The following is a 24,822-nucleotide window of genomic DNA, read 5'->3' on the forward strand; positions in this document are numbered from 1 at the left end:
GTGTTGTGGGTTTTTTTCTTAATTGGCTGAACAAAGAGAAATCCTTATTTTCAGTTTATTAAATGATGCCTTTGCTGTCAAGCTGGGGAATATCTGTGATAAAAGAAACCCAAAGGTTTCTTTCACCACTTCTTAGGCATGTCATTTCAAACTCAGTCTGCTTCTGCTTTAATACAGACTGGGAGAAAGAATCTTGGAGCAGCTGTATAGCCACATTTAACTAAACTTTAATATAAAAGTTAGTAATTTAAATGCAGTACCATTGGGTGTGTAGGCTCGAAGCATTTTTTTCTCCTCCTTTCAGCTCTCAAGGGAAATGATCATACTCACAGGATCTCCACCCATGTTTTCACTGCTATTTTCCAGCAGCATACAAGGGTATCACAGCCAACCTTATCAGCAGTGCATTTACAGGAACTAATTAGCCATTAAAGTCTTGCCTCTTTTATACCGGTATAAATTCAGTAGCAACATTTAAGATATAAAAGTGCTTTTACATTGATTGCATTGCATTGATTAATGCATCACATAATGTTTTGCTTCCATTACCATCTTTATTGCTTTCTTTTTTTCCCAGAGCCTGCCTCAGACCACTTGCTATGGTGTCTGAGAGCAGCCTTACAATTGCATCTGAGCCCCAAAGAGCAAAAACAGCTGACTCAGACTGACAATAGAGCTGTGCCACGGGCAGGACAAGGATTTGGGATCTACTTGCTGTGTACAGAAAGCTAAGCTCTCAGAGCAGAAGAACTACTATTTCCCAAGGATTCACTCTCTTTATAACAGGGATCCCATATTTCCTGTACATGTGCTACATGCAGTACCCAAACCACTTTCTAGGATGAAAGTGAATGAATTAAAACTGGAAATGTGAATCAGAAGCTCCTGTCTGTGTATGCAGATGCAGAGAGTGGTTGCTCTCTCTCCCTTCTGGCAGACCAAGGCCACTATGCTTTCAAGGGATAGAGGCATGGGCAGTAAACACTAAACCCTGCCTTGCCCTCTTCCACAGGTTTTTTTCAAACAAGGCTTTTTAGAACAGCAACAAGCTTGAGATGGATGTTATCTGCAGAACCAGAGGAAGCTGACAGCACTGAATTTCTCACCTTTCTACACCTCCCCCCAAGAACAAACCATTCCTCAGTGAAATAACTGAAGTTGATGCAAAGCCAGAAGATATTTCTCTGCTTTCAGGAACTTTCCACTTTGTTAAAATATAGGAGGAAAGCAGTTGGGGTATGGACAGAGACACAGTGAACATTAGACACACTAGTACTGTACTGGCCCTTATTTTAGAAAGAAATCACCATTTATTGAACTTCAGTGCCTTCAAACTTGTTTTTGGCAAGCCTTCTTTCGGGAAGAACAACTGCACATTTTTTAACCAGAGAAATTATGGATTTCACATTTTCCTCTATGGGATGTCAGCATCCAGCAGTCTTCAGATTTCTTTCATTGTTAATTAGTGATCAAATCAACTAGGTCCTTAGTCTACTTAAAACACTGTAGCAGTAAAAATTTTTGATTCCTATGTCAGTACTGAATTCCACTAAAAAACACTAGTGGAGAAGCAGTAAGCAAAAACTAACCAACCAAACAACCCCGTCCAATAGGGTTTACAAAAAAGTTACATTAAAAGAAATGGTGAAGTTTTTTACCTGTTTTTTACTTTTTTTTCTTCATCAGGATAAAATGAAACCAAGAAAAATGCTATTAATACCATTTAAAGTAGAATTTAAATTAAGTTATTTATAATTGGATAAAGAAATTTGTCTTTTTAATGTGTATGCCTTGAAAATTGGCCAGAAAGTCATCTGTGCATTTTACTTTTTGACAGTAATCACTTTCAATATTCTGTAAAGGTACCCAGGAGACAAGCAGAGATGTTTGGTAGTGAAGAGTAAAACATAATCAGTCTTCAGGAAGACAGTTAAAACTACTGATCTGTGACACCTCACATGTTCAAGTCAATTAAATATGATTAACGACTACCTGGGCTGATGTGCATTTTGCCCTTTTGGTGCACGCACAAGAAAAGAGGAGTGTGGGCATTTACTCACCCTCCTCCTTCATATTCATGTGCAGATGTGTCATGGAGCACAAACATATGTTCAGAAAACCTTTTGAGGAGAGGGAAGGAAATGATGAAACCCAGGAAACGACAGAGGCTTTGCAAGCACCCTGCTGCCTGAAGGTCTGCTAAACTTTTACCAGAGGAAAAACCAAAAAATATCTGCAATTTACATTCCCTTGCTGACGTTCCAAAGGGCACTGTGCCAAAGCAGCAGCGAAGGCTTTGCCATACCTGAGCAGGTGGCGGTGGCTGCTGCATGAAGCCCTGGGGCGGCGGCTGCAGCACCTGCTGGGACACGGGTGGTCCTGAGCCTGTGAAGCCTCCTGGGGGAAGCTGCTGGCTCGGGGAGGCCATGATGTAGCCTGTCTGCTGGGCAGGCTGCTGCAGGATGGGCGAGGGGTACACGGGTCCGGAGGGCGACTCGGGGTTGTCTCCTGACGATTGACGACTTAAGCTCATCTGGCTGAACTGCGCTGTCATGTCGTCTCGCTGCGGGGCAGAAGGCAGGAGAGGAGGATATAGACATGATGCCTGCAGCAGGCACGTGAGTTAGCAAAACAAAAATAGGTTCAGAGTGTGAGGGGGGGAAAGGAATCACTCTGCTCCAACCCATGCCAAACTCTGCAAGGATATCTACAAAAATGGAGGCAATTAAAATGAAAATCGCTATAAATGCTTTGACAAACACTTCCAGACTGCAAGGTGAATGGCATCATTTGGCAAAAAAGCCAATTATTTTGGCTCTTCCCCTGCCACCCTCACCTTTAATTCCAAAATGGCAAGTGAACTTTACAGTGTTCAAAAGAAGATATTTTAAATGTAAAGGGCATGAAAATAACATGGATACCTCTATCCTCAAACACAGAATTTGTCAGCCAAACACATGCTGGTAATTTTACTTGTGTTTCAAACTGATCCCAAGATTAATTCAGTAGGATTCAGCTGCAGATCTTTCCCTTTATGTACTCTTTTGAAAATCCAACATAAACATAAAGAAAGTAAAAAAAAAACCCCAAGCCTAATGCTGCTGTTTCAAGGCTTTTTATTCTGTGTTGGAGAGAAGAAATGTCTATATTTGACTGAAGGGGGAAAGAAAAAAAAATAATCTGTGGTAGGATAAATGTACCATATGAAGTCAATGGACCTAAGTTTCATTACATGCTAGTGATAATACAGGCATTCTGAACTGTATCTGTTTGTTCTTGCCAATAGATTCACACTATTCAATGCTCTCAAGTTTATTCTGTGAAGGTCAAAGATTTACAAGTGTGGGTGTGGTTCTAAGCATCTTCGTTCGTGCCCATATCATAAGACTCAACATAAAACTTCATCATGTGCTAATATGCTAATTACAGGTAGGAAATAAGGACCATAAAAATGTCTTTTTGCTCAGAACATCCATACTACTTTTTAAAAGAAGCCTCTTAATATTGCTAGTAGCCCTGTGGTATTTGTTTTCCAAAACCATCCTGCACAATGCATTTAATGTCCAGAAACTTCAAAATGTGTTAAAAACGAAATAAAATAAAAAGTTTGCTTGTGGAAAGCACTGCTGAGACTTATCCTCACATACAGAGACTCACCCTCACAACTGAGAGCAATGTCATGGATCAATGTTTTAAACACTACAGACAGATCCTCAGGTGGTATATGGAAGTAATACTGTTAACTTTACCATTATCCTACATCCATATTCAGACACATGAGTTGTCTCTGTGAAGTTGTTCCTTTAAAAAACTAGGATATTCATTACCAGAATGGCAAATGACTGCAAACAGATTCTACAAGAAACCTCACTGACCCAGGAATGCCTCTAGATTTTCACAAAAGAGAAAAACACTTCAAACACATATCATCTATATAGTGTTTGTATAATGTAATGTATATTGAAGATAGTAATTCAGATGAAATTTCACTATTAAATTAACCAATAAAAATATTAGCCTCCTTGTGACTATCACTAGGACAACCTGATATTCCTGCAACAGACTTTTCAAGGGAATTAGCCTTGACACATGCAACTTTTGTTCACCAAGGAGTATTTATTTTCCTTTAAATGGCATCACTCATCTACTAGTCATTAATAACATCATTTTATCTGCAAGGACCCATTCAGCTTTGTTTCCATATCTTACTATAACCATGTGACTTTGGGAAAAAAAAAAAAAAATCAATCATAAACAAGAATACTTGAGCAAGAGAGAAAAAACAATAGAAAAAAAATCTCCTTAGCCCTGCAAGCACCAAGCAAGAATCAGACTCCAGAAGAACACTATTTATTATCATTACACATGTCCATTGGTGCATTGCCATGATGTACAGTGCACCACACCTCCTGCAGCTGGTTCACTGCTATTCTCCTTCCCAAGTCCGCTGATATCGTCAAGGAATAAATCCCAGCAGTGGATTTTTTATATGAATAAAAGAATATAAAACAAAAAATAATGATTTCTAGAGGTCTCTTCTCCTGTCTTTGTGGACATGAAAGAGGGATAACCCAAATCTCAACTATTCAAGTTAGCAATATATGGTCACATGGCATTAAGTGAGGAGACATGAGCTCCTACCAGAAGGCAGAACAAAATATCTTTCTGGAGCGTCTACTAAGCAGGTACAGAGTCCTGCTCTAACACCACCCTTCAGGTTAGGTAACCAGAATCAATGTGAATGCTGGCATGAAATGCCTGCCAGTACCAAAGCATAATGGTGAACAGGTATTTAGACAGAGTTCTCATGTGAGACACCTGCTGCGGTGCTCCCCAGAGACTTTTGGACACACATACTCACACCTCCCACTTCAAGGAAAGAAAAACAAGTAAGAAATCTTTAGTACCACAGAAAACTGCTGCGTTGGAGAAACTGGCAGGAGATGCTGGGGAGGATAAGAAACTGCTGGATATTGGACTGACTGAGAAGATGGCTGCATTGTCTGAACAGGCTGCAAAACAAGCAGAGAGAAAGACAATAAATTCCACCAGAGAAAGATAATAAGCACCACTACTACCCCTGCCGTTATTGAGAACAAAGACCTCAAACACAGCTCTGAAAATACAGGTGACTCATCACCAGCCTGAGTACAAATGGTCAAGTATTGTGATTTTAGTCTTCATTTTAGCCTTATACCAAACAATTATTTATTACTGGTATTTCTGCCTCTTTTCATGGATTTGATGGCTGTTAGATTAAATACAGCCACAGCTATATCTTCTTACTCGAAATGTGAGGCAAAGACAAGTTATGATTCTACATTTAATTTACAGAGATAAAAATTGAAAGCAGCATAGCATAAGTGTATACTTGAATTTCTCTGTTAGTGACTGATTTAACTCCAAGTGTGTCAAAGGCAAAGGAATAATGACTGTAAAGCTGCTTTGGGAGAACATAAGTGTTTTAAAAATGACAAAGAACAGACTGTGAATTACCAACAGAAAGGCCTTCAGCTTGGAGTAGATGTTTACCTAAGTCAAAAAAAACAATCTTCCACAGCACTATTACCTTGGAATAGCTTTAGTATTCCTTTCATTTTAACTTCTCATATAACTTCTTAGAGGTTTGGTACTATCTCTGTCTTCTAAAACTGTGAAGACCAGATCAAGAAATAAGAGCCATAACCATGTAAGTCTAAACTCAGTAAAATCAAAGCAACTTCACTGAATTCAAACACTGCATTTTTGCACAACCTGGCAGAAGCTCTGCCAAATTGTAAAGCTACACAAGAACCACAGAGGATCATGGCTGCTCTGTGACTAAGCAGGATACAGGATTCTTGCTTGAGTAGTTCCCTCCACCTGCTCTGCCCTAGGAGAACAGGTATGCAATCCACAAAATGAAGTTTGAACCAGACCCAAACCCTGCTGCCTATGCTCAGCCATGTCTGGCCATATGCCACAGCCTGCGCAGGGCCAGAGAACCAACCTATCACTGTGCTCAAACAAAACTGCTCCTCCTGCTGTAGCTCCAGAACTCCTAGCTCAGAGCAGGACCAAGGCCAGAATACTGGTGCAGGCAGAAAACCACCAATCTGAGGCAAAGGTGCTTGAAGAGCACCCATAGACTGGGCTCAATACAACTGGACATGAAGGGGTTTATAGAGCTCTTGCTGTAATTTATTCTTTGACTCAAACCCACTATTGTCAAAAGAGGAATGTCCCTGGCTCCTTGGAGAGAATTACAGACTGCACTGGTTTGAGAATGAATGCTTCAGCTTCCACAAATGGGTGCATTTTTCAAACTGATTTTATGTAGATGTGCACCAACACGCTTAACACTATTTTTGAAAATGAAATCACCCTGTAGATAAAATTGAAGATGTAATCTTCCCTCTCCATCTGTTTCATCCATGTTGAAAAAAATATCCTGATATCCAGTCTAGCTGCATTCTTTCCTTCTTTTCTCTAGGTCATTCTTCATATCCCCAAGAGCTCCTTCCTTTTTCCAATTACACCAACACCTACCTGTGTGACAAGGTGACTTGCCATTTGCTGTTGTGGCTGTTGAACCTGCTGAGGTTGCTGGGGTGAAGGCTGCTGCTGAGACTGTCCCACCACCTGGCCCCTCATTGTCTGCTGGCCGCTGGGAGGATTGTATATTGCCGGCGTCCCATCCGGATTTACAAACGGTTGACCTGAAATAAAACACCCGGCTCTTGCTGGACACTTTTAAGAACATCCTGTTTTCTGTGTGAAAGCAAACAATTTTGCTTTAACCGATCGTTCTGTAGCTGACCTGCGACGAGAGTAAAGTGTTCATCACTCTCAATATCTCATTACAGTAATTGCAGTATCAGACAGCTATTATTTTTTTTTTCAGGCAAGACGGCAGATATTTGTTTCAGCAGTGTGATTTTCCAAGGAATGGGTGGAGAGTTACCATGGCTATAAGATGATTCAGATGCTATGGTTACTTGAAATCATTCAATGATGAATCAATTAACATTAAAATTGAACTTTGGAGAAAACACTGAAGGTAGAGAATGTTCCCTTACATTTTCCTCTCACACAACAGCAGTCAAATGTACTCAACTACTTCTGAAACAATACAATTTGTAGGAAAGGGGAAAAAAAAAAGCAAACCCACACTTGTTACAAATTTACTTATGTATTCTAATAACACAAAGCTGTACTTTTGAGAGCTGTGCCCTATGTACTTAGAGGAGCTAACACTCCAGTTTTCAAGAAAGCAACACTTAAGGTGTATTCAAAAATCTCTCATATACAAGACAAATCCTGTTCAGAGTTCTACTGAGTTACTGAACTCATTTTGCTTCAGATAATCAAGCTGGGGGAAACAACCTCACAAAACCAATGTTTGTTTAAAATAAAAGGTCTACCCAAGTCCCTGGGTTGAAAACAAAAAAGAGATGGTTATTCTCAGCAGGAAAAATGTTTTCCATCACCTCAGTTCTCTTTTCACTTCCACCATAAATCAAAGGAAATACAAATGCTTCTATGAGAAAAAAAAAAAAAAAGTAATTTTAGCAATGATTTAGCAACCTTTAAAGTAGACAGCTTAAGTATGAATATCTAAGATAAAAAAGGAGATCTGCAGGAATTCCATGTTTTAGAGCAATAGTGAAATGATGAACTTCTGATTTGTACCCTACAGAGCATCTCTACCTCTTCTATCTACTCCTCAGCCTTCTAGTTTCTCCCTCCAATGCATCATGGTCAGAAATGCATGAAGAGCACTGGCTAAAGAGCCTTGCCTTCTCTCTCTCTAAAGAATTAGGTGTCTGGATGAACTCAACATCACATTCATGCTGAGAAAAGTCATGAGTGAGTGGAAGAAGAACCACAGGGCAGCTGTCTACTGATTTCCTGATTCTTGCTGTGAACCCACTGGATGACTATGGCATGGACTCCCAAGCTTTAGGAATCTCAAGCCCCAGAAGTACTTTAGAAGACTGCATGAGCAGGATAACATGCTCCCAACGGCTGTGTCAGATGCTCAAGGGAAGCTGATAAAGAGCATTTCCTGTGGCTTAGTGAATGATGACAGAACTGGAAGTTTAAAGTCCCAGAAACACTTTTAGAGATTAAAAAAAGAGAAGACTTCTCATGAAGAAATATTGAAATCAGAAATGAAAAGGAGAGATCAGAAGGTAACAGGGAAGACATTTTTAAGTTATGAACTGTGCCCCTGATAGAAGGGCAAAGATTGCAATGTCATTTCAAGGAGTACAAATGAAAAGTAAATGCCCTTAAATTGTCAGAGGGGTTAAGGAAGAACTTGTCAAGAGGAATCCTTTAAAGGGTAAAGCAGGCTGATGAACAAAGTGAAATGGAGAGCACAGCCACACAAATGGTTCTTTGCCAAAGCAAGTAAAAAGCTTGACTATCTGGGGAAGGAGAAGGGTAAAGTGGAGGAGAAGAGAAAATAAAGGAAACTGCAGATATGGAAAAGAAAGTGTGGATTCTCAACACCTGGGAAGGAATAGAGTTATAATCAGAGCAGGAAAAAATTGCCAGCATCTCTGGATGCCATTAGGGGCTTGCACAGTCAGTGACTATGTAGTGTGAAAGGAAGGAAAGATCTTTAAAGGACACGGTGTTATGATCAAAAGAGAGAAAAAGACTGGAAGTAGCCACTCTGCAAAAGAAAGAGCTAAAGAATGGTATTACATAGGAAAAGAAAATTTATTCATTACAGGAAACAAAGATCCTTTTCCCTTTCTTTTAACTGTCTTCTCTTCATCTCTGTTTCTGACAGCATCCATCACTTTGATAGTCAATCACAGCATCTAGCAATCTAAATCTCCTCCCCAAGGAGATTCTTTTGTAATGTTTCCCTAATAAGATGAAAAGATTCTGAGCCCAAAGAGTGAAAATTTTGCAGCATGTATTTTACTGCATGTGAAAAATACAGCAGATGCCAAAGTACAGTCTGAATTTTAGCACAAGGTAGCAGCAGGAAGCTAGGAGTGTGAGACAAGAACTCTAGGTCTTTAAAGAATCTGCTCCCTCCACTACTTTATTACGTATATATTTACATGGGAGCTGCAGAAACAAACCACAAGGCTTGAAAGAAACACAAAATAATACATACACAAAAACATGTGAATGTTAAACATAAAAACATGCATAGGTTTCCCAATGATGCATCTGCAGACAAAGGCATACAGGGAGGGAAGATAAGGTGCTCTGGACTAGTGACAGTATTGAAAGGCATTATACCTATAGCAGGAAAAAAAAGACTCCCTAGGTACCAGGCAAAAACCTGAACTAGCTGCTGCAATTTGCTAAATTGACAAGACAGATGTAGGAGATGTTCCTCTTATGGGGTTCTTCTGGCTTCCAAGTGTGGTGAGCTCCAGCCTCTGTCCTTGCCAGGAACAAGCCAAGGAACAAGCAGTATTTCTCAGCTGTTTGTGAGTTCCAAGCAGCATCAATCCCTTTCATTTGTTTCTCAGTCCAGTCATCTGAATTATGGTTGACTCTTGCCTAGGCCTGCTGAGTTTTGTATGGAAATGGATCATATAAAAATATGGTGGAACACAAAATGTTGTCTTCTGTATTGACCAAGAAATTTCAGACAGAACTCGCAACTACCAGAACAGAAATGACCAGATGAATATAATGATGGATCTTTTCCTTGCTGCCTATATTAGGCTCTTATGTCAATAATGCAATAGCTTGGGGGGGAAAAAAAAACTCTTAAAGGCTTTAGAAGAGTAAAGATTTGTGCAAGTTACTGAGTCATTTCTCCATACAGAACTTATCAAACTTTTTGCATTCAAATCTAAACAAATAAGAACACCGCCTTGATTTTAAATATGCTGATACGTATTGATCAGCCCCAGATACTTCCACCTACAAATATCTGTTGTAAGATTGGCTTAAGAGTTAACCAAGGCTGTATTTTTCTTAAATGCTGCAACTTTTTTGGCTGAACTATGACCAAAAAAATTATTCTTGTAGTGCACATACAAATAAGCTTCAAGTATTTCCACTGAAATAGTGGAACACAGTAATGTAATATATAAAAAATACAAGTTATAAACAAAAAACCCCAAAGAAAAACTCCTGAATGTTCTCTTAAGGACTTCAAAAAATATTTTGGACTTTAACCCACAGCTCTTAGTATAACAGAAAATACCTTTCTTGTTTTAAATCCATATGACTCGGCTAAGGTTGACAGCACAGCTAGTCATGGTCACTGGAATAGTCACTGGAATAGTCCCAAATTACCAAAGAAGCACCACAGTCTCAAACTCCCTGAACCTTCCTAACACTGATAGTACAATACATTATGCAGACCATGAAGGTAACAAATTGCCTTAAGTTTTCACCAAGCACTCAAGTTCCAACTGAAGAGTTTCTGAAGTGCTCACAGCACCTGGGTTCTTGCAAGTGCCTCATTTGTGAGCTGCAGTGATGAAAACTATCAGGAATTGAAGTTACACCTTTCTCTTATCACAAACTCCAAAATTTAAATACAATTGCTAAACATACAGCTCACATAAAATTAACTCTGGAGTGCAAATTCAAATGCAGCCTTTAAGCCTTTTGAAATTCTGCTGGTAAGCACCATCTCTAAGAACATGATGTTATATTTTGGTTGCACCATATCTCAGCATGCTTGATATAGAAGAGCATCTGTCCTTATAGATGCTAATGGAATTTTGGAGAATTCATTGAGAGCCAGGGAGCACCAGGACTGCTGAATGATAAATATCCTCTTTGAGATGGAGCAAGTGTGTTTTGTATCACTTCCCACCAGCTACGCCACAACAGCCTCCAAAATCGAACCTGGCTTTGCCCTAACGTTTGGAAACAACAATTTGCCAAATGTCATTTCAATGTGTATTTGTTCATAAAATGTCTCCAGAAAAATATGTCTAGAAACAAGAAATTTGCAGGTTCACCAGCTGACATCAGAAACACCAAAGGGCAGAATCAGGCAGGAGGGAACTGTACTGACCTGTGTGTGGGTTCAGAAGGATACTGCCAGGTGGTATCCCTGCAGCTTCAAGTGGAAGAATGATATAGCTGGTGTTGCTGGGGGCCACCTGGCCACTCATCCCGTTCTCAGGGTAGGACACGCTGCCTGAAGAATTTGCTGTTACCCCAGGGACGAGAGATGCACTTTGGAGAGGCTGATGTATTCGTGACAGTGATCCTGAGGAGCCAGCACTGCTGGAAGACTCTGAACCTAACAGGGAGACACAACCGCAGGAGGAAGGGGGGTTACAAGGGACACCACTCCCCATCAGACAGGGCACATACACAAGGACAGCCTCCACAGACTGCAAAGGCATGAACCACTCCATGCCCAGCTAGAAGGAGCAGGATTGTCACTCCCTACTGAACCCAGAGGTAATTTTTACAATCCAAAAGCCCGCTTTCCTCATGCAACATCAGCTTCCCCTCAGCCAGTAAACAGATTTACCAAAGAGGAACACAAAATCATCAGTATTTATAATGCCAAGGTATCAGTTCATAAGGTATAAAAACTAAACATAGTGTTTATAAATAAAAAAAAAAAATCACCAAACATTCTCTGTAAGTAAAAAGAAACAGCAACCGAGTTACCAATCTAGTCACAAGGTAGCTGTGCAATATCCACATTAACTTAAAGCTACCAAGGACACTACCTACAACTTTTGCCACTGGTTTTTCAGCACCATATCTATTAAAATTGATCAATCAAGATAAGTCAACTGTGCTAAAGCGCACTTTTGCCTGGAAGAATGGAAATACATTATTTTAAACCCCAAATATAGTTTTCAAACTTCTGAGATACTACCTGATTAGATTTTAACTTGCTTCACAGAAAAAAGACAAGAATCTCTGAGCGGATAAGGCTCAGGTGATTGGCTTCCTTCAAGAAGGATGGTATGGATGCTAGCTCCACAGAGCAAAGTATGTTTTAATTGCAACTTCTTTCATTTTACTTGAGTGCACTGTCTATACATCTAACCTCCAAAGTGTTCATCTGCAGGTATAGACTAAAAGCAAGGACAGAATTCAGATTTCAGTTTAGCAAACCTCGTTGGGGTAAATATATCCTTTAAGTTATGGGATACTGTAGGTGGAGCCTGAAGTAGACTGCTTAGAGCCTCATATTCATTTTTAGTCAAATGCATTTGAAATGCATTTATTTTCTCATATTTAGAGAAGTTAGAGCAGAAGAGGTTTCTTCTGAAGAAATCACACCAGCATCCTGTTACTTAACAGAGGATTTTTCCAGATTACTGCAGGTTGTTGTGTAACACATTTTTTATCCAGGTTCTTCAAACTTTGTATTCATACAGCAATCACTACAGACAAAGTCTTCTCTACTTTTTTGTACTAAAGACACAGTCTTCTCTTCTCTTTTTTGTACTATTTCCCACCAGTAGGAAGGACCTGCATCTGCTTCTCCAATATCTAATCAAGAAAGTAATAGAGATTTCCAAAGAGTTTTTTAGTTTCATTAAATACATTTCAAAGTTGTATTAGTTGCTATATTTTTCTTCTCCTTGTAGACTGAGGTTAGAAATTTAGAAATATTATTCCTGAAGAAAGAGTTTTATTTCTTAGGTAGTTTCATATTCCCATGTTTCTACAAAGTGCAGAGTTATTCCTAGAGGTCACCCTCATCAAACTGCAAGTAGTACTTGGCATCTTCTTTGCAATTGCAAATGCAACTGCTGGAGTTCAATTTTCTTCCACATCAGTTACAAGGTTCTTTGCTGTATTTCCCTGGCTTTTTCACATGCACTTCATGTTATTTCTTTGAGTTCTTGCTTTACTTTCTCCTCTTTTCACTCACCTTTTGAATTCAACGGGTCAGAAAGCTACCTGGAGATGGTAGTGGTGATGAGATTTCTTAAACCTTCTATTATTTCTAAGCATGTGAATAGTATAAAGCCTGAATTCAGACTCTCTCCACTTTTTGTGCTATTCCAATGAAACGCTATTGGCACAAAAGAAGATTGCAGCTCTGACATTCAATTGTTTTGGTTTTTCTTTCCTCCCTTTCTGCTGTTTTTATGGCAGCATTATGTATTGATCTACACCAGTTTCTGAATGATTAAAGCCAGAGGACTGCAACGAATTCAGGTGTACGTGGAAGCAGTGGAAAACGCTTTGAGGCTATCACCACACATTGGTCAAGCTGACAGCTTTGAAATCTCTGCCTTAAAAGATCTGAGATCTGCTTTCCCATGTCAGTAAATCAACTTAGTGATTTCGAAATAACACAAAACCATATCAAGAGTTTTCTGAATTTAAAAAAGAAAAAAAATTCCAGTAATTACTGTTGTAAAAATTTTGCCCCTATTTGTACTGTATAAGGATGATCTACTTTATTTAGTTCCATTATTGTAACTTATTTCCTATAATTTTAAGTCTAGACCTATTAAGCCAAGTATATTCCAACACTAATGTTTGGAAATTAACACAAATTAATCTTGTCTTTGTAGCTCTGATTAGCTGTTTTCACACTGCTTAAATATGGAATGGGAAATCACTTTATAATGAATTCAGTACTGTAGAAAAGGGGAACAAAATAAACTATCTCAATTTATTCAGATTCATATTAAAAAATGTCTTACTAAAGACTTCTGAAAGGAACTTTGACTAAATGAGATTTTTTGCCCCTATTACACAATCTAATCTCTTTTTTTCAGTATGTAATGATGGATACTTCTTCTGGATTATTCTATAATTTTCTTGCTCCTTCCCAGTTGAGATAATAATAACCTTCACATTCTCATCACTTTCCATTACTATATTTTTTCAGTATTCTGAGACATGCAGAAGTTCAAAGAGCTGTAAAGAAAGAGAGATAGAAAAACCACCAAAAATGCTTAATAGCTTAGAGGGTTTGCAGAGGGAGAGCATGGAAGTACCATTAATTTTCCAATATTCTAAGCACTAGTGAGTGATGCAACATGTCCTGCTCTATTTTCCTTGGATCAGCATTCAGTATCTGATGACTTTGAACATCTCTGCTCATCTCACCTTTCAAGTCCGAGACAAATTTCCCCATTCTTATCAACTACACTCTCAAAATCTATCCACTACCACTGCTTACTCTAGACCACCATCATTTTCAGGGACAGAATGCTGCAAGCATTTTTGTCTTGGATATAGGCTCTTGGATTAGAAACACTTGTTTGCTACTTCTGTAAGTCACTTGCCTTTCTCTATGCAACAACATATTTAGTGATTTTTTCATGAAAGCGGCATGTGCTCATGTGAACATGATTATTTCTCTCTAAGCTGCACTTCTAAAAATAAAACTGATGTTTCAGCACAGTCAGTGGGAAGATTATGACTAGAAGCAGTTGTCTTGTGACCTGCTGCCCATACATCAATATTCTGACAGCTTTTGCTAGACTTACAAGACTCATCAGTCTAATGCCTGATTCAAGTAAATTATAAAGGAGAAATCCAGTTTCAAAACTCAGAGAAAAAATATAATATAGAATTAATACTTTATTTAAAAAAAACAACAAAATCTAAACAGCAAAACAAAATAGCAAAGGAAGGTTAATGTACTAAAACGCCTGCAGTAATGTATTGAAATGCCTTTCCCGACAGGAGTAGCACTGAGCCCCTAACAGGAGAGATTAGACTGTCTCCAGTTACTTGGAGCCCTGCCAAGAAAGTTAATGATCCCTACAGATCTGTCTCAACACAGCCAATACCCCAATGCAACCAGCTCTTTGCAGCTAAGGGGGAAAGAAATACACTCTGACAGATGTGCATTCCACTGAATAGAAAATGCAGTAAGAGAAGCTAAAGGTGCAAGAGTAACAATTTTTAAGACTCCCAACAATTATTTAACTAGACACGTAGATACACATAGAACATTTCTTTAAAACACATCTTCCCTCATGATGTTAAAACTTGTTGCAATGTGTCAGGGACACTAACATGGTAGTTGATATGCTAGCTTTTCTCTTTTTGGGTGTTAAAGACTGAACATGTACATCACTGTGCCCCTACAGGGAAAACTATTTCACTTACCACTCTTAGTCAACCCTAGAAAGTTTACTGTATTACTAGAAAGCTAAATAAACCAACATTTTGTATGATGTTTTAAGTAGTAGAAGTGCAATCTGATCGAAATTTGTTAAATTATTCATTCCCTACTGGATAATGAATTATAGCTTAGAACATCTCTTTGTACCTACTGAACGACAGCATAACATAGAAGAAAATTTTATTTGCAATGTTCAATCTGTGCTTTTCAGTAGAACAGGGTTTTCTAAATGATCAACAGGTGCATGAAAATAACCATCAGAACCAATAAGATAACTATGCAATGAGTTTCAAAGAGTCTCTTTTGTGAAGTTTGCAAAAATGAAGTAACAAAATTCCTTTACTAAGCTCCAGTTCCTGTGCAGCTGAATGCAATAAAGTCTGCAACTAATTGCCACTACTGGACTCTACTGCATGTTCTGTGATCTCTCTGTGAGCCTAAGGGGAAGCTAACACCTTCCTGTGCTTCAGCTCCTGATTGTTTGCCATGTACCACTAATTACGGATTTATCACAGGTTAGGGGAAGAACATTTAATTTCGGTGATAATAGGAAAAGTGATCCGGAAAATGCTACAACATTAATATTGCATCGCTGCATACCCTGTTGAAGGCAGCTGTGAGCCTCCTGTAAAAATCACGAAAATTTTAATACTCCTATGCTTGGGAAGAGTGTTGAACAATGCTTCTGGATGACTGCTATATATAGAGAGAATAATTTTCACATTTAAAGAGGACATAAATATTTTCCATAATTTAGCCAGTGAGGAACATTTTGACCAGCTAATGGTTTCACACTGATTTCATACAAATTATATGCAAGACAAAAGTATTTTAAATTTATAACTGTGAACCATAAAGTTCTTCAGAGAAAAGTCTTTCTGTAGGAGAACTGGGACAGAATTGGTGCCTAGCAGACTCTGCCATGCCACCAGGGCAGCATGCCTAACATAGGTAGCAACACCTCTGCAATTCCACTTCAACTACTGTTGCGAAATTAAAAAAAAATCATCAAAATCACCCAAAATAAAACACATGATCAACCTATAAATGTCTACTGCATTACAGAACACCAAGGGCTGCCTATGGCAAGAGCAGAAAGTAATGAAAATAGTATGCGAAACGTGCACAATCAAATATCACTTGCGACCTAATGCAGCTTAGAAAATGCAAACAGCACATGAGGGCGTTGACTACTGTATGAATGCACTTAGCATGTTTTTGGTGAAAACACTTTCTCAAGACATATTTCCCCATTGTTTTTGAATTGTTATTCTTTTCTTTAATGCCATTCAATAACATTTTAGAGAAAAGTACAGAAAGAGTGATTTGGATAGTAGTTCTTAAGACTTTTTTCAGGCTGACTGTTTGACTTTGTGTCCTGGCTTTGAAGGTGTCTGTTTTGATATCCAGTCTTGCTCTTCTTCCCCACCTCCTCCTTTTATCTTTTTTCTCTTTTACTCTTTCTGTGCCTCAGCTAGCTTTCCAGTTTAAATGCATTCCTTACAAAAAGTCAAAGCATTTAAAAAAGAACATGGAATTTTAATATCACTGATGTTTTAAAAATGTATTATAAGAGCTTTCATTTGAAAGCAATTTGGGGTTTGGTGCCCAGAGGGTAGAGATGCATTTACAAGTATTGGCATGCTTCACAAGTCCCTTCTTTAATACATTTCCTAAATGCATCCTTTTTACTATGCTTGATTTTAACAGTGAAATGGCTTCTTAAAAATATTGCCCTTGCAATTAGATGTCTCCTCCAAACTGAATTTTCTTGACACTATTTTAAATGCTCTGCACCTCTGCAACACAATGCTGCCAAGAAACACATTCAACCGCACTCTACTTAAGGTAGAATGATATACAAAAAAGTATAGCAGGAGCCTGTGCCTACTCCTTAATTCTTGCACATCAAATTCAGTTCTGATGCTATGGAAATATTCATGGGAGGCAAAGAAATCTGGAAGTGAAACCATGGTCTATTCCATACTTCAAACATCACTGTATAGCCTACACAGACAATATTCAAATAAAAAATACATGGGAGTGTAGTTTCAAAACTACATACATACTGATATTTGCACCTTGCCTCCCCTGGGGCAGATCCCATGGGCAGACAGAACACATGATAGGGAGGATTCTATCATCTCTCCAACTGGCTGAACATAGGGATGAAGGGACAGAGAATAATGACATGAAGTTCCTGCCCAGCACAGCAGGCAGGAACTGGTCTCTTGGGTTATCTCACTCTCTCAGGTGCCTGTGATAACAGATGTGACGCTCTGCAAGTGGAACCAAACAACAGCAAGGATGGAGGTTCTCTTGTTTGGAAGATAATTCAGACTGCTCCCTGCATCAGAATTTCTTCCATAAAGAAAGAAGTATGTGTCATGATCATGGGAAACTTGTTTCTGAAGGGAACAGAAGGCCCAATATGCTGATCAGACTGACTTCTTGGGGTTGTCTGCTGCCTTCTCAGTGCCTGAGTTACAGATGTGAAAAAAAAAAAACAACAACACATTTTACCATGATACAGCTGTCAGATCATTACCCATTACTGATTTTTCAGGTAGGCAGCAATGAAGTCCCAACAAAAGCCTATGGGCAATCAAGAGACTTCAAGGCCTCAGGATGATTGGTTAAGGGATCAGGAGAAAAAGTAGTGTTCTCCTCTGCCTTTCCAGAAGTAGGGACCAATAAAGGAAGAGCCAGCAGATTAAGAACAGACTCTGACCCTGGTGTCATTGACAGAATTTTTGGGGTTTTAACCACAGGCTGGTTAAACACCAAGCCTACTGGTGACAGATAGGACACACCTGTCTCAAAGGGGGAAAAGTATCTTTGCAGAGGAGTTATCAGGTCTTGAAACTAGATTTGAAAAGCAAAAGGTATGCAATGTAACATGTCAGCGTTTAAGGGATGGTGTGCTGGTATGGTTCTCTGGTCTGACATCCCAGTGGAGGCAGGGGATGCAGATGCATGTGGCAGTGAAGACACAGAGGTTACTGATGTGTTAGAAATTACATAAGGGCCTGAGAATGATCAGTAGGAATTACAGCTTCTTCCCACGAAAAGGGAACAGGATCGATAACTCAATTTAAAGGCATCTACACCACTTCACACAGCATGGGTAACAAAACAGGAGGAGCTAGAAGTAACTGCAGGGCAGGACAGCTGTGACACATGACTTGCACAAGTGGAGTGCTGTAGTGGATAGCTGGAAATGCCTCCGAAGGCATACACAAGGAAGGATAGATGGTGGGGTATGCCTTGTATGCTAGAGAGTGCTTTGATTGCCCAGAGCTTGACAATAGTGATGAAAGGGTTATGCGTTTATGGGTTGAAATCAGACAAAATGTCAACAAAGTAGATGCCATGGTGGGAGTCTGTTACAGACCACCCAAGCAAGATGAAGAAGCAGATGCAATATTCTGTAAGTAGATAGGAGGTGTCTAACAATCATTGACCCTTGTTCTTGTACGTGATTTTGACTTAACAGGTAACTGCTGGAAATACAACACTGCAGTGAGGAAACAGCCTAAGAGGTTCCTGGAGTGTGTGGAAGATAACTTGCAGGTACAGCTGGTTAGGGAGCCGGCTAAGGAAGGTGCCCTACTGGGCCTGTGTTTTTGTGAACAGAGAAGGACTTGTTGGTGATGTGATGGTTGGAGGCTTTACTGGGCACAGTGATCATGAAAACACAGTTTTCAACTCAAGAGAAGCAGGGAGAGGGGTCTATAGATTGGCTGCCTTGGTCTTTCAGAGGGAGATTTTGGCCTATTCAGGCAACTGGCTGAGAGAGTCCTTGGGAGGCAGCCTTGAAGGACAAGGGGGTCCAGGAAGGCTGAATATTCTGCAAGAACAAAACGTTAAAGGTACAGGAGCAGATTGTAACCATGTGTTAAAAAGACAAGCCAGCATGGAACACAGCCACCCTGGCTCAGGAAAAAAAAAAAAAAAAAAAAAAAAAAAAAAAAAAAAAAAAAGCTATGCAGGGAGAAAATTAGAAAGACCAAAGCTCAGATAGAACTTTATCTGGCTACTGCTGTAAAAGACAACAAAAACACTGTTATAAACACATTAGCAAAAAAAGGAAGGCTAAATATGATTTTCATCCTCTATTGGTTGGATGGAGAAACATAGTCACAAAGGTTGAGAAAAAGACCAAGTCTTAAGAACCAACATCCAATGCCTTCTTTGCCTCAGTCTGTAATATCCAGACATGTTCTCTGGGTACCCAGTCCCCAGAGCTAGAAGACAGAGAAAAGGGGCAGAACAAGGTCCCCATAATCCAAGGACAAAGTCAGTGATGTGCTACAACACTTAGACACGCACAAGTCCATCAGGTCAGATGGGATCCACCCAAGTATTCTGAGGGAGAGGGTCCAAGTGCTCACTGAGCCACTTTTCCTCATCTATCAGCGGTCCCAGTTGAGTGGAAGCTAGCAAATGTGATGCCCACCCACAAGAAAAGCCAGAAGGAGGATCTGAGGAACTAAAGGCCCATCAATCCAACTATGATGTAAGAAAACTTAAGGAGCAAATCATCTTCACTGCCATTATGTGGCATGTACAGGACAAACAGCCCAAAAGGGCACAGCCAACATGAGTTTATGAAAGACAGATCCTACTTAACCAACCCCATCTCCTATGACAAGGTGACCCACTTGGTAGATGAGGGAAAGGCTATGGATGTTGTATACCTGGACTTCAGAGAAGTTGTTTTTCAACGCTTTTTCACAGCACCCTCCAGGAAAATCTAGCTACTCATCAGCTGGATGGGTATACAATTCACCCTGGCTAATGGCCAGGTCCAGAGTGGGGGTGAATGGCATGATCCCAAGTGGTGTTCCCTAGGGCCAGTCCTGTTTAATATCTTTATCCATGATCTGGACAAGTGGATCAAATGCATCCTCAGGGAAGTTTGCAGGTGATACCAAGGCTGGAGGGAGTATTGATCTGCTGGAGAGTAAATAGGCTTTACAGAGAGATCCGGACAAGCTGGAGCAATGGGTTGAGGCTAATTTTGCCAGTCAATAAGACAAAGTGCCAGATTCTGCCCCTGTGTCACAACCCCATGTAGTGCTAGAGGCTTGGGAAAGAATGGCCAGTGGAAAAGGACCTGAAGGTGCTAGTCATCAGCCAGCTGGATATAAGCCAGCATAGTGGCCAAGAAGGCCCGTGGCATCCTGGCCTGAATCAACAATAGTATGGCCAGCAGTGCCAAGGCAGTGACTGTCCCCCTGTATTCATCACTGTGAAGCCACACCTCAAATCCTGTGTCCAGTTCTCACAAGAAGGTGAGAAGGTCCCTCACTACAAGAAGGACATTGAGGTGCTTGGAGCATGTTCAGAGAAAGGCACTGGAGCTGGTGATGGGTCCGGAGCACAAGTCTCATGAGGAGCGGCTGAGAAAACGGGCTCAGAGGCTCGGAGTTCTTGCTCTCTACAGCTACCTTAAAAGGAGGTTGTAGCAAGGTGGGAGTCTTACTCTTCTTCCAGGGTACAAGTGACAGGATGGGACAATGGCCTCAAGTTTCTTGAGGGGAGGTTTAGGCTGGATACCAGGAAAAAAATTCCTCACTGAAAAAATTGTCAAGCATTGTAACAGACTGTCCAGGGAAGTGGCTGAGTCACCATCCCTGGAGGCATTTAAAACACATGCAAATGTGACCCTTGGGAGCATGGTTTAGGGGTGCACTTGACCATGTTATGTTAAAGGTTGGACTTGATGATCTTAAAGGTCTTTTCAACTCAAGTGAATTTATGATTGTCTAAAATTTTAAACTACATTTAACATCCAGAGATATAAAATGTAATTACTATGTCAACAGTTTTATTTATTAATTCTGAAAACTCCACTCCACAGCATCCTGAACCACACAAAAGCTACTGCAAAATTTGGGTGATAGGAGTGAAATCTGACCAACTCAGGTTTGATAAACTGGGTGCAAATTAAGTACGATCCATAAAGCACTCTCAAGCTCAAAGAGCACTAAGTGCTACGTATTGATTACCATTTGTCCTGTACTATAGGTATCAAATGAACCAATATGATGGAATCATCTGATGACTTCATTATTTATTATGCACTTTCAACCTAAAGCATAAGAGAATAGCTTAATGGCATAGCTTGAAATTACTTAGATCCAGACCCTGTGACTCACTCATATATTAAAGTGCTCATAAAGTTAATGCAAATAAATGCAGAATTCCCACCAGATTCATAGTCTCCTTAAAAGATGCTTTTGTTTAATGGGAACTAAACAAGAACATGGAGAGGTTGTGGCACCTCTGTGAATCCACCATGTCTGCCTACTTCCACCACAGCCCCAGCTGCCGCCTCCTAGGCAGAGGCTGTACTCCAAAATATAGATGGAGTGCCCTTTAGCAAGGACAACAAAATGTTCTTGGATTTCTCCTCAGATATCTAAAGTTTAATTATTTACAACTCAAAAATATTAAGATTAATAAAAAGGTGAAATCTGTGCTTTCTCTGAAAGGAGTACCACCTTTTCAGCCTACAAATGCAGATAGTGTTCAAACAGGGTGTGCGCATACTATACTCCAGGGAAATCTTACCTCTCCTATGATATGCAAACCTCATGCACAGCATTTTTCTCTTGATTCCTAAAAACTCAAGAGTAGGTACCCAGATACTAGCATCCACAGAGGGACATACATGTCTCCTGTGTACAGGAAACAAAACTATTTGTATACTTTGCCATCTAGTCCAACCAGGGGGGTCAGACTACCTGGTCTCTGAAGGTGCCTTCCAACCCAAACCATTCCATGACAGACCATACTCAGACAAGCACCAGCACAGCTACTTATCATCTATCCCATAAGAAGCAATGTGAACCCAATACAGTACTAGCTACCTGTTTTAGACAGTTTGCCGGTACTTCTGTTACTTGATGAGCTATCTCCTCTTGTCAGGACTGTTATCCCACCAAAACTGGCTGTCTTTGTTATGGCTGGCTTCAAATTTCGATTTGAGCTGTCCGAGTCTGTGCTGCTCCATGGCCTCTGGTGGTCTGTCCACTTTAATTCGTTCTCTGTACTGCTCTGTCGACTGCCAGATGTCTTCCCAATGCTGTCTCTGTTACCCCTACAGACACCACAAAATACAGATTTATATACAAATAAAACCATGTCAAGGCAGAGTCTATCTTTACATACCCTGCAGCAACCCTAATAAAGAAAAATGAAATACTCTGCCTCTACAAAAGCAGGTCTGAAATAGGTTTTGACCCCCACACTTACCTGCCTTCAGCTTGTAAACACTGCTATACCCTTTTAACATGCACAGCACTTCCCACCCTCCCCTTTTGGATATCTCCCCAGAGCACTTTACCAGATGGGGCTGACACAGCAGTATTATGCAGCACTGATGTAGCATTTCTGTTGCCTGTTGAGTGTTCTCTTCCCCAAGCAAGCCCCTCAGCACATCTCTCTTTACTGTCCATCCCCTACAATGTTTTTCTCACTAACTACACCTGCACTCTGTCTTTGTCTTCACATCCTTATTTCTCTAGCAGCTTGCTCCCAGTCATTATCACCTTTGTGAGCTCTAAAGCCTTGCCTACACATGTCCTCTCAGTGTGACCCCAATCTCTTCACTGCTAATGGTTCACTTAGAGTAAAGTCAGTTTATTTTATTTCCCCTCTGCATAGAATAATTGTGAAATTCTCTGGGTAGAGGCTGCCTGTCTTTGAATAGTTGCAGAGCACTCTGTGTCATTCCGTGTTACTGTGAGTAATAACACAGTAAATTCTGTGATCAGAATTTGGAGCAGAATTTGGCTTATTTACGGTAAACTACTTACACTGTATTGCTAAAATGACAAAACCAAAATGCCTACCATGGCTTAGTGCACCATGACTATCATCCCAAGTGATGCTTGTAACACTGTATTTGAAAGGATTTTAAAATACATTTTCCACTCCTCTGTCATGTATTACAGTAAAATAGCTTGCAGACTCAAAGCTCTTTCTACAAATCGAAAGGATGGGCCTGTATCCATTCAAATTTTTTGGTCCTCTTTTTCCTTGTGGAGTTGGTTCCTGATTTTTATTTGGAGAACCTGCTGAGCTGTGTCACTTGGGACATGACACTTGGGCAGTGTGTCAAAGATGGGACCAGGCTGTTGCACTCCTTGCCTGTAACAGGGCTTCTCTCAGATGTGATCAGCAGTATAAACCTGTTGTCCTTTGCTAGACTCACACAGTGGGAAAGCATGAAGAGAAACAGCACAGAAGCAACAGCACAAAAAAGGGAAAAATATTTTTAAGAAGAAATCATCCTTTAAGATATAATCAGAAAGAAAAAAAACCCCAAAGTATATTATTTAGAGACTCTTTTGTACTCTTGTGCTTAGAAATTAACAATTCTCTTCTATTTATAGTCTAGTAAAAAAAAGGGAGAGAAACAGAATGCTTTTGCATCCCCATTTTCTGTGGCTCTGGATTACAAAAAATTCTTTGGGTTCCCCAAACTCAAACAGACATTGGCTATTAGGAGTGTGTGTGTAGACAGCTCCTAAGTCCTGCATGCCCAATCCAAGACTCTCAGATCATCAAGGCTAACTCAAAGTAATGAGGAAGCTTTTCTGCCTGCTGCGTGTGGTCATGGGGTGCCAAAGCAGATGCTCCAGCACTGCTCCTTATCTGGTGCAATCTCTCCATCCCCTCTGTGGCTGCTGTGATGACATGCAGACTCAGCAACCACACATCAAGTTTTCTCCTCACACATCCATTTCTCCTCATCATGAAAAATTATGCAATATTAATTATATAGGTTTGAAGTGACATGCAAACCCCAAAGCACACAGACATCTAGTGAATATCTGAGTGAATATCTGCCTTGCTGTCCATGTGCCTTAACAGATGAAGGGTACACTTCTGAAAGCATCCATTCCTTCTGCCTCCTCTGCTTAAGACTTGTGGCAGCTGACTGACTTTTAAAGCAGCCTGGTTGATCTGAACTGAACATGGGAGAGCCTGTGGTGGGGGAACAGAACCCTTCCAAAACTCTCAGAAGAACACTGTCACCACCAGATTCAGTCTTCCATCGATCTGGTGTGTCAATTGGGAGCACTGCCCTCCATGAAAATAGGAACTGACTCTTATGATTTCCTGTTGGCTTGGGATGCTCTTTGGGATATGGGATGCATCCGAATGTTCTCTGTGAGGAAGGAATTGGAGTTGGGAAGACAAAGTTAACAGAAAAAAGTTTCAAAACACACATACTTCAGATAAGGGAACTTCAATCAATTTTGCCTCAATGTACTTTTACTTCAGCTTTTAACAAACCAACAAAAGGAAGAAAGGTCAGTCTGGGCACTAGTCTATGAAACGTGCCTGTCATAAATGCTGGAGGAAAAATGAGCTACCACCAGTCTCTCCCTAACAGTCACAGTCTGAACAGCCAGGCAGCTGAAAATCTCTTGTGGTTCCTGAGGCAGTGAACCAAAGAAAAGGGTCCTGTTGTTACCTCTGCATTCAGAGAACATGGGAAGAGTGGGGTAGAAGTCTGTTCTCTGTGCTCCTTTCCAACCAGAAAATTGACATATCCACACAGGTCAAGGTGTACATTGGCAAGGACACAGATAGAATCACAAGTGGGATGCACTGGGAAATACATATTAAATAAAATTCATACAAACCTAAACAGCTGTCTTTTCTTATGCATATCACTGCATATGCTACTGTCTTCCAACAGCCTACTGAAAAATGAAAAGAAAGATTACCTTAAAAACACGTTAATTCAAATTTAT

The 24,822-nt window shown here is 40.1% G+C and overlaps 1 protein-coding gene across 12 annotated transcripts in view; it reads right to left on the bottom strand.

Moving 5' to 3' along the window:
* ARPP21 (cAMP regulated phosphoprotein 21) overlaps window positions 1-24,822 on the bottom strand; it is a 141,949-nt gene that overhangs the window by 41,862 nt on the left and 75,265 nt on the right. For 10 of the 12 annotated variants that reach the window (XM_066322140.1, XM_066322158.1, XM_066322109.1 and 7 more), the window contains 6 exons: window positions 24,712-24,771; window positions 21,925-22,154; window positions 10,994-11,224; window positions 6,529-6,698; window positions 4,908-5,012; window positions 2,306-2,563 (listed from right to left, as the gene is read on the bottom strand). In XM_066322140.1, the coding sequence (XP_066178237.1) occupies window positions 2,306-2,563; window positions 4,908-5,012; window positions 6,529-6,698; window positions 10,994-11,224; window positions 21,925-22,154; window positions 24,712-24,771 (1,054 nt within the window). The remainder of the gene's footprint in view (window positions 1-2,305; window positions 2,564-4,907; window positions 5,013-6,528; window positions 6,699-10,993; window positions 11,225-21,924; window positions 22,155-24,711; window positions 24,772-24,822) is intronic. The other 2 variants (XM_066322186.1, XM_066322166.1) reach the window with 1 other exon arrangement.

This window comes from Sylvia atricapilla, chromosome 1, assembly GCF_009819655.1.
Source record: "Sylvia atricapilla isolate bSylAtr1 chromosome 1, bSylAtr1.pri, whole genome shotgun sequence".
Lineage (NCBI taxonomy): Eukaryota > Metazoa > Chordata > Aves > Passeriformes > Sylviidae > Sylvia > Sylvia atricapilla.